This window comes from Sapajus apella, unplaced genomic scaffold, assembly GCF_009761245.1.
Source record: "Sapajus apella isolate SASKATOON/1434 unplaced genomic scaffold, GSC_monkey_1.0 scaffold14, whole genome shotgun sequence".
Taxonomy (NCBI): domain Eukaryota; kingdom Metazoa; phylum Chordata; class Mammalia; order Primates; family Cebidae; genus Sapajus; species Sapajus apella.
In genome coordinates this window covers 16031300-16041921 of record NW_022436954.1, presented here as the reverse complement: position 1 = coordinate 16041921, position 10622 = coordinate 16031300, and the positions used below count along the sequence as shown (strand labels likewise).

Sequence of the window (10622 nt, the reverse complement as noted above, 5' to 3'; positions counted from 1 at the left end):
TATGTGTGTGTGTGTATATATATATATATGTATATATATATGTGTATAGAGAGAGAGAGAAATTAGCTGGGCGTGGTGGCGAAGTAGTCCCATCTACTTAGGAGGCTGAGGTGGGAGGATCTGTTGAGCCTAGGAGGTGGAGTCTGCACTGAGCTATGATCGCGCCACTGCACTCCAGGCTGGGCGACAGAGTCAGATCCTGCCGCTAAAATAAGTAAAATAAATAAATAAATAAAGCGGGGGGCCATCTTTGCTCCGGGCAGGTCAGCTGACTCGGGCTGGCACAGGTCCTGGCGCAGTTCCCGCCCCTCCCGGGAGGGCTGGCCCCGCCCCTCCGCCCCGCCTCTCCGCCCCGCCCTCTCCCCGCGCCCCCGCCTTCCAGGAAGGGGCGGGTCTCCGAGACGGGTGGGGCCGGAGCTCCAAGCTGGTTTGAACAAGCCTTGGGCATGTTTGGCGGGAAGTTGACTTAGCTCGGCTACCTGTGGCCCCGCAGATTTGTAGTCCCCGCCTTGTTTCTCCCCAGAGGCCTCTCAATCCTCCCTCCATGATCTCCGCGTAGAGCACAGTACCCTCTCGCACGGAGGACGAGATGGCTCCCAAGAAACGCCCAGAAACCCAGAAGACCTCCGAGATTGTATTACGCCCCAGGAACAAGAGGAGCAGGAGTCCCCGGGAGTTGGAGCCCGAGGCCAAGAAGCTCTGTGCGAAGGGCTCCGGTACTGCCTGTGCCTGCTGCTTGAATATTTCCGCCTTTTGGGGTGCTCGCGCAGGAGGCTGCAGCGGGGGATGGGTGCTCCGAGGCTCCCTAGGCCGGCCCAGGTCACGGATGCCTCGGGCTGTGCATTCTACCTGCAGGTCCTTTGACACCAGAGAGTTTAGGCTTCAACACCTGTCCCGCTAGGTGACAGGAAGCAGATGAGCTCCGTAGCAACAGATACACGGACTTGTTAGATTCCTTGTTTATAGCAGAGTTCTTACACGGTTAGGACGGCTTCAGAGAGTCCTACGTTTCCTGGCTCTGTGTGCTGGATTTCATAGTCACGCTTGTTAGCTGCGCGTCCTAGGTGGTCAGCTGTGAGAGCCCCCAATCTCTTCCCTCCTTAGAAAGCTCATTCTCTGAGGTTTACTGGGGCTATAAGGAGTTTCGAGACACTCAAAAGACGGGAGTCGGGGCTTGTTAAGTGGTTTTTGTCCACGAGAAGAAAAGAATTGGTTGTCAAATGGTCAGACCTATAGAGATTCGGTCCTCAAATACAGTTTGATGATCTGGAGCTGTTGCTTTAATTTCTATTCTAATTTCATTTACCTCCCCAGAAGTAACCTACTTAGCATTTCCAGGCTTTTCTATTCCTTCTTTTCTTAAACGGTGACTTCTGCCATGCCGCCCTAAAAACTTTTTAATCATGCATTGTATGTGATTTATAAAATTGTGACCTAGTCCCAACTTGAGTTTTGCAGCCCAAGCTGGGAAGAGTTCTTCAGTGTGCTTTATTCTTGTGTGTTTCTGTGACTGGGGTCTCAGGAACCCTGCGTAATCTAGTTTCACTTAAGACTTACTGTTTGAGCCGGGCGCGGTGGCTCAAGCCTGTAATCCCAGCACTTTGGGAGGCCGAGGCGGGTGGATCACGAGGTCAAGAGGTCGAGACCATCCTGGTCAACATGGTGAAACCCCGTCTCTACTAAAAATATAAAACATTAGCTGGGCATGGTGGTGCGTGCCTGTAATCCCAGCTACTCAGGAGGCTGAGGCAGGAGAATTGCCTGAACCCAGGAGGCGGAGGTTGCGGTGAGCCGAGATCGCGCCATTGCACTCCAGCCTGGGTAACAAGAGTGAAACTCCGTCTCAAAAAAAAAAAAAAAAGACTTACTGTTTGAGGGAGTGTTTTGGGGAAGAGACCAAATCCTCACTCATTTTTAAATTTCTGGTGCTGGGTGAGACCACGTAGACATGGAAAAGCCTTAGGAGGTGATAAGACGGAGATTAGCCATGCTGAATGAAACAAGGCTTTCCTTTGGGGATTTCAGCAGAAAACCTTTCGTGAGACTGGAGAGGAAAATATGTCTGTTCTGCTTGGCAGGTCCTAGCAGAAGATGTGACTCAGACTGCCTCTGGGCGGGGCTGGCTGGCCCACAAATCCTGCCACCATGCCGCAGCATCGTCAGGACCCTCCACCAGCATAAGCTGGGCAGAGCTTCCTGGCCATCTGTCCAGCAGGTAAGGCATTTTTTTTCCTCAAGCCCTCAAGGATTTGTACGTGCATTTTTACTGTCGCATGCTCCCAAGTTAGATGATGACTTGGTTCACCAGCTTGTCAGAGTGGTCCGATCACCCAGACTGTGGTGACTGGCCTACTGGGCACTCAGCCAGGTAAGAAAGTCTTATGTTGTAAAGGTCCCAGCTGGAATTCACTCTGCCCCTTTTGCTTTCCAAGATGATTAGTTCGTGTACATTGCAAATATTTTCATGTGCAGGGCAGGCAGTTAGCTTTCCTTTGGTGGGAGGACTTGGCTGTAGGGCTCATCTATGAAGGAGGCAGAGATTGGCATTTGCCCAGGACTAGAGTTTTAATTCAACCTAATTCATTTCTTTCTGTGACAGGGGCTCCAGCAGTCCTTTTTGCACACCCTGGATTCTTACCGGATATTACAAAAAGCTGCCCCCTTTGACAGGAGGGCTACATCCTTGGCGTGGCACCCGACTCACCCCAGCACCGTGGCTGTGGGTTCCAAAGGGGGAGATATCTTGCTCTGGAATTTTGGCATCAAGGACAAACCCACCTTCATCAAAGGGGTGAGCAGTTCCCCGTGCCAGGTAGTGCTAAAGACATGTCTGTTGGCCGGGTGCGGTGGCACACGCCTGTAATCCCAGCACTTTGGGAGGCCAAGGTAGGCGGATCCCCTGAGCTCTGGAGTTTTGAGACTAGCCTGGCCAACATGGTGAAACCCTGTCTCTATTAAAAATATGAAAATTAGCTGGGCGTGGTGGCAGGTGCCTGTAGTCCCAGCTACTCCAGAGGCTGAGGCAGTAGAATTGCTTGAACCCAGGAGGCAGAGGTTGTCGTGAGCCGAGATCTTGCCATTGCAGTCCAGCCTGGGCAACAAGAGCGAAACTCCATCTGAAAAAAAATAATTATAATAAAATAAAAATAAGGAGTGTTTGTTGAAGGAATGAAAGGGTTATTTATGTCATCCAGTAATTGTCAGGAAGAGAACTGGGATCAAAAGTAACTGTGGGCATTTTCAAATACGTAAATGGTGATGATACTCACATTTTTCTAATGCCTGCGCTTGCGATATTAAAAGGTATAGACTATTGATCATCCATAAAATTAAAGCCCCTTCTGGGCCGGGCATGGTGGCTCACTCCTGTAATCCCAGCACTTTGGGAGGCTGAGATGGGTGGATTATGAAGTTAGGAGATGGAGACCATCCTGGCCAAAGTAGTGAAACCCCGTCTCTATTAAAAATACAAAAAATTAGCTGGGTGTGGTGGCGCATACCTGTACTCCCAGCTACTCGGGAGGCTGAGGCAGGAGAATCGCTTGAACCCAGGAGATGGAGGTTGCAGTGAGCTGAGATCGTGCCCCTGCACTCCAGCCTGGGTGACAGAGTGAGACTCTGTCTCAAAAAAAAAAAAAAAGAGAAAAGAGAATAAGAACTGAAGCCCTTTCTTACCATACTGACCTCATCTTATACCACTGTCTTACCTCACTTCCTACACTGTAGCCACACCAGCTGTTTCTATTCCTGAAACCGGGTCTCTGCAATTGCTGTTCCCTTTGACTGGAGTGCTTTTCCCCATGGTCTTCTCGTGGCTGGCCTCTTGTCATGCAGGTCTGTGCTGATTCTACCTCTTCAAAGAGGCTTTCACTGGATGTCCTTACTCATAACGTACATCCCACTCCTCCACCCCCGTCATTCCCTGTGTCGTTACCCTGCTTCATGTTTTCCCCAAAGTGTTGATCAATATCTTAGATCTGATGCTTATTCGTATGTGTTTGCCCACTGATGGCAGGGACCTTGCCTTTCTGGTTCACCACTCCATCCCCAGTGCCTGGAACAAAGTTTGGGCCAGAGTAGCTGCTTTATATTTGTTGAATGAATGAGGGGCTTGAGGTGTAATCGAGCAGATGGGATGTATACATAGGAGGTAACTAACAATACAGATGCCAAGTGCTACAGAATGTGAAAGAAGCAAGAAGAATTGGAGTCAATAGAGAAGGCTTCATGAACACGCGAGGAGGAGCAGCATTAGATAAATGGAGAGAAAAGAAGGAAAGGTGTAGTGTGATTGGGTCAAGTTTGGCAGAGAGTTCTTAGGGATGGTCTCTGTTGTGCTAGAGTTTATCATCCATTGCTGAGGGGCGAGTGTGTCATTCCCTCCAGGATGTCCCCAGCTAGTCCAGCTGGTGGCTGACTGGAGGGCTGTGCTGTGAAAAGTGACACTGGGTTTAGAGTAGGAGTCACAAACTTATATGGCTCCAAAGCCAAACAGAGTGGAAAAAAAGAAAAAAAGAAGAAGAAGAAGAAGCCTGTTAGCTCACGCCTGTAATCCCAGCACTTTGGGAGGCTGAGGTGGGCAGATCACGAAGTCAGGAGTTCAAGACCAGTCTGGGCAACATAGTGAAACCCTATCTCTACTAAAAATACAAAAAATTAGCTGGGTTTGGTGGTGTGCACCTGTAATCTCACCTTCTTGGGAGGCTGAGGCAGGAGAATCACTTGAACCTGGGAGGTGGAGGTTGCAGTGAGCTGAGATTGTGCCACTGCATTCCAGCCTAGGCAACAGAGTGAGACTCCGTCTCAATAAAAAAGAAGAATGTATGGTGGTGGGGTCAGGGGTAAACTAGAGATGACTGTTGTGAAAAAATGTACGCCCTGTGATATCAGATGTGATTTTTTTCAAACAAAGCCACAAATTCTCATTTTTAAGATGTCAAATATCTTGAGTTTAAAAAAATTGTAAAATACACATAACATAAAATTTATCACCTTAACCATTTAAAACTTTTTTAAAATAGTGATAAAACATGTATAACTTTCGTAACCATTTTTAAGTGTACAGTTCATGGCATTAGGTAAATCGTATAACCAGTCTCGAGAACTTCATTCTTTTATTTTTTTATTTTTGAGATGGGGTCTCATTGTGTCACCTAGGCTAGAGTGCAGTGGCACAGCCATCGCTCACTGCAGCCTCCACCTCCCTGGCTCAAGCAGTCCTCCGCCTTCAGCCTCCCACGTAGCTGGGACTATAGGTACGTGCCACCATGCCTGGCTAATTTTTAGAGATGCAATCTCTCTATATTGCCCAGGCTGGTCTCAGACTCCTGGTCTCAAGCAATCCTTCTGTCTTGTCTTCCCAAATTGCTTGGGATTACAGGCCTGAGCCACTGTGCCCGGTCTCTAGAACTTCTTAATATTGGGACTGAATAAAATTAAACACACATGTCAGCGGAATTCTGCTTCAGCCCACTATTTTTCCGGCTCTGGTTTAAAGGTAGAGATGAGGGGGAACCCCAGATGAGGTCTCTTAAGTAGAGGGATTTGGAGAGCGGCCCACCAGAAAAGGACAGGTTAGACAAGTGTGGGAGACTGGAATTCAAGATGTGAGATGGGTGTTCAAGGAATAAGTGTCATAAGCTCCCAGAAAGGCAGCCAGAGAAGTGCCGTGGACAGAGTGGGAGAGATTTCCTGCCCAGCTAAAGAGGCAGGTGACCACCAGTAAGGCAGCTTGACGTTAAAGTCAGAAGCCAGAGCTGAGACAGGAAGAAATTTGTTTTCTTGTTTTCTCCAGGAGTCTAGGACATGGGAATAGAGGAATTTAGCTTAAGCCTGGAGATGGTAAGAAGCAGTGTAGGGTATTCTAGGGGAAGATTTTCCTAACGGGGTAATGACAAGTGCTTTGAACTTGTGCCAGACTGAGATTGGTTTCGTTTGCATCACCTTATGACATGCATGTCACTTTCTTTACACTGTAATGGAGATTGGTCTAGACATTGAACTTTGTGACTTGCAGTTGCAGAGAGCTAGGCTGGAGCAGAGGAAGGGTATGGCGGTCTGGAGAACTGTCTGGTTTTACTCCCAGCTGCTGACAGCAGAACGCTGATTTGACACCAGTTACTGGGGGAGCAACAGTGCCTCATTTTGTCACTTCTTTAGTAATGCGACCTTTACATTCTTCAGGCCCTTGGCAAGGGAACATGTATAACAGTTTCACAATGAACATAGCTTAATTTTATTCCTATTGTAAAATCAATGTATGGAGCCAGGCGTGTGGGTCACGCCTGTAATTCCAGCACTTTGGGAGGCCAAGGCGGGCAGATCACCTGAGGTCAGGAGTTCGAGACCAGCGTGACCAACATACAGTGAAACCCCGTCTCTACTAAAAATGCAAAAATTAGCTGGGAGTTAGTGGTGCATACCTATAGTCCCAGTTACTCAGGAAGCTGAGGCAGGAGAATTGCTTGAACCTGGGAGGCAGAGGTTGCAGTGAGCTGAGATGGTGCCACTGCATTCCAGCCTGGCTGACAGAGCAAGACTCTGTCTCTCAAAAAAACAAAACAAAACAATGTATTCTTACTATTAAAAAATACAGAGAAAATATAAAGAATAAATATGATCTCAAATCCCCATTTTTGGCATCCCTCTGTGCATGTGTACACTATTTTTTTTTTTTCCAAGACTGAGTCTTGCTCTGTCACCCAGGCTGGAGTGCCATGGTGTGATCTCACCTCACTGCAACCTCTGCCTCCTGGGTTCAAGCGATTCTCCTGCCTCAACCTCCGAGTAGTTGGGATTACAGGCATGTACCACCACGCCCAACTAATTTTTGTTTTTTGTGGGTTTTTTTTGAGATGGAGTCTCACTCTATTGCCCAGGCTGTAGTGCAGTGGTATGATCTCAGCTCACTGCAACCTCTGCCTCCCGAGCTCAAGTGATTCTCCTGCATCAGCCTCCCGAGTAGCTGGAATTTCAGGCACCCACCACCACACCTGCCTAATTTTTAGTAGAGATGGGGTTTCACCATGTTGACAAGCCTGGTCTTGAACTCCTGGCCTCAGACGATCCACCTCAGCCTCCCAAAGTGCTGGGATTATAGGTGTGAGCCACCATGCCTTCCCTAATTTTTCTATTTTTAGTAGAAACAGGGTTTTACCATATTGGGCAAGCTGGTCCTGAACTCCTGACCTCATGTGATCTGCCTGCCTTGGCCTCCCAAAATGCTGAGATTACAGGCGTGACCAACCTTGCCTGGCCTGCATGTATACACTATTACACAGACCCATTCTTGTACTTCCATTATTACATAAATATCCTAGAATCTGTTGTGGATTGCTTATTATGTCAAATATTCTACTTTAATCACATCATACCAGAGGATAACTATTTACAAATGTCTTGTAATTTTCTTTTTCTTTTCTTTTTTTTTTTTTTTTTTTTGGGAGACAGGGTCTCACTGTGTCACCAAGGCTAGAGCACAGTGGTGCAATTACTGCTCACTGCAGCCTCCACCTCCCAATCTCAAGTAATCCTTCCCCCTCAGCTTCTCAAGGAGCCGTGACCACAGTGTACACTACCAGCTACTTTTTTTGTTTTGTTTTGTTTTGAGACAGAGTTTCAATCTTGTTGTCCAGGCTGGAGTGCAATGGCATGATCTCAGCTCACTGCAACCTCTGCCTCCCAAGTTCAAGAGATTCTCCTGCTTCAGCCTCCCGAATATCTGGGATTACAGGCACTGCCACCATGCCCAGCTAATTTTGGGGTTTCACCATGTTGGCGAGGCTGCTCTCAAACTCCTGACCTCAGGTGATCCGCCCACCTTGACCTCCCAAAGTGCTGGGATTACAGGCGTGAGCTACTGTGTCTGGCCAGTTCATTGTTTTTTTTTTTTTAATGTCTTTGTTGATTGATTGATTGATTTTTTTGAGAGAGAGTTTCACTCTTGTTGCCCAGGCTGGAGTGCAGTGGCTCAACCTCCGCTCACTGCAACGTCTGCCTACCAGGTTCAAGCGATTCTCCTGCCTCAGCCTCCCTAGTAGCTGGGAATACAGGTGTCCGCCACCATGCCCAGCTAATTATTTGTATTTTTAGTAAAGACGACATTTCACTATGTTGGCCAGGCTGGTCCCAAACTCCTGATCTCAGGTGATCCACTCGCCTCAGCCTCCCAAAGTGCTGGGATTACAGGCTTGAGCTACCGCGCCAGCTAAATTTATTTATTTTTTCAAGACAGCTTCTTGCCCTGTCACCCAGGCGTGATAATGGCTCAGCATAGCTTCAACCTCCTCAGCTCAAGCCTCCTCAGTAGCTGGGACTACACATATAGGCCATCATACCTGGCTAATTTAAAAATTTTTAAATAGAGACAGTCTCACAGTGCTGCAGAGGCTGGTTTCAAACTCCTGGCCTCAAGCAGTCCTGCTGCCTCAGCCTCCCAAAGTACTGGGATTATAGGCGTGAGCCTCTGCACCCAGTTGCATTGTATTGATATGCTACAGTTTATCCATTTACCTATTGAAGGACATTTGGATTTTTTTCTAGTTTTTGAATGCGACAAAGTAGCTGTGAACATTCATATACAAGTATTTGTGTGGATGTATGTTTTCATTTTTCTTAGGTAAATACTTAGCAGTGGAATGGCTGGATTATAGGTTAGGAATGCTTTAAAGATACATTTTAAATGAGAAAAGGCTTTTATATTTACCCACATATTGTCATTTCCAGTGCTTTCATTCTTTTATGTGATCCAGATTTCCTTTTGGTAATATTTTCCTTCTGCCTGAAGAAATTCCTTTCATATTTTTTTTTTTTTTTTTTTTGAGACGGAGTTTCACTCATGTTACCCAGGCTGGAGTGCAATGGCGCGATCTCGGCTCACCGCAACCTCCGCCTCCCGGGTTCAGGTAATTCTCCTGCCTCAGCCTCCTGAGTAGCTGGGATTACAGGCACGTGCCACCATGCCCAGCTAATTTTTTGTATTTTTAGTAGAGATGGGGTTTCTCCATGTTGGTCAGGCTGGTCTCGATCTCTTGACCTCGTGATCCACCCGCCTCGGCCTCCCAAAGTGCTGGGATTACAGGCATGAGCCACCGCGCCCGGCCTCATATTTCTTATAATGCAGATTGGTGATGAATACTTTCTGCTTTTGTTTGTCTCCAAAAGTATTTTGCCTTTATTTTGGGGGAGGATGTTTTTGCTAAGTATAGAATTCTGGTTCACAGTTTTTAAAATTATTTAACTGGCCGGGCGCGGTGGCTCAAGCTTGTAATCCCAGCACTTTGGGAGGCCGAGGCGGGTGGATCACGAGGTCAGGAGATCGAGACCATGCTGGTCAACATGGTGAAACCCCGTCTCTACTAAAAATACAAAACATTAGCTGGGCATGGTGGCGCGTGCCTGTAATCCCAGCTACTCAGGAGGTTGAGGCAGGAGAATTGCCTGAACCAGGAGGCGGAGGTTGCAGTGAGCTGAGATCATGCCATTGCACTCCAGCCTGGGTAACAAGAGTGAAACTCCGTCTCAAAAAAAAAAAAAAAAAAAAAAAAAGACGAGGTTTCACTGTGTTGGTCAGGCTGGTCTTGAACTCCCAACCTCAGGTGATCCGCCCCCCCTCAGCCTCCCAGAGTGCTGGGATTACAGGCGTGAGCCACTGCACCCAGCCTGGCTTTGAATTTTTTAAAATATTGTTGGGCTTTGTTCTAGGATGTAATTAAGTTACTTGTAATCCATTGGATTCCTTCAGAGCTTGTTTTTAAGGTTTTTTAGTGTATTAGTTTCCTATTGCCACTATAGCAAATTACCACACAGTTAATTGCTTAAAACAACACATGTATTCTCTTGCAGTTCTGTAGGTCAGAGTCTAAAATCAGTTTCAGTTGACTAAGGTGGAGATGATGCAAGGGCTGGTTCCTAACAGAAGTTCTGAGGGGAGAATTTGTTTCCTTTTCCAGCTTCTGGTGGGTGTCTAAATTGCATGGTTTGTGGCTCTTCATATCTTGACAGTGATTCATCCCAGTTTCTGCTTCCGTCATCACGTTGCTTTCTCTTCTGACTCTGACTCCCGTGTTCTTCCTATAAGGACACTTTTGATTCTATCAGGACCTCCCAAATAACCCACGGTAAACCCCACATCTCAATATCTTTAACTTAATCACATTTGCAAAATCCTCTACCAAAGGCTCCAAGAGGCCCTCTGAAAATCTCCAGAGTGCTGTCTCTGTGGATCTCTCTCCTCTCCGGCATTTTGCCCCACAAATTCTGGTGGTTTTTTTTTTGAGACAGAATTTCCCTTTTTTTGCCCAGGCTAGATCTGGGCATACAATGACACGATCTCGGCTCACTGCAACCTCTGCCTCCTGGGTTCAAGCAGTGATTCTCCTGCCTCAGCCTCCTGTGTAGCTGGGATTATAGGCTCGCCCGGCTAATTTTGTATTAAAAAAAAATACATCACCATACCGGCTAATTTTGTATTTTTAGTAGAGATGGGGTTTCACCATGTTGGCTAGGCTGGTCTTGAACTCCTGACCACAGGTGATCTGCCCGCCTCGGCCTCCCAAGAGTGCTGGGATAATAGGCGCTAGCCTCCACACCTGGCTTTTTTTTTTTTTTTTTTTTTTTTTTTT

General features: G+C 47.2%; 1 protein-coding gene across 4 annotated transcripts in view; it reads left to right on the top strand.

Annotated features, from left to right (window-relative positions):
- Positions 1-372: 372 nt before the first annotated feature.
- Positions 373-10622, top strand: part of DDB2 (damage specific DNA binding protein 2) — a 28062-nt gene continuing 17812 nt past the window's right edge. For 2 of the 4 annotated variants that reach the window (XM_032282250.1, XM_032282249.1), the window contains exons 1-3: positions 376-716; positions 2079-2215; positions 2600-2791. In XM_032282250.1, the coding sequence (XP_032138141.1) occupies positions 590-716; positions 2079-2215; positions 2600-2791 (456 nt within the window). In that variant the 5' untranslated portion in view covers positions 376-589. Of the gene's footprint in view, positions 717-2078; positions 2216-2599; positions 2792-10622 lie in introns of all 4 variants that reach the window. The other 2 variants (XM_032282248.1, XM_032282247.1) reach the window with 2 other exon arrangements.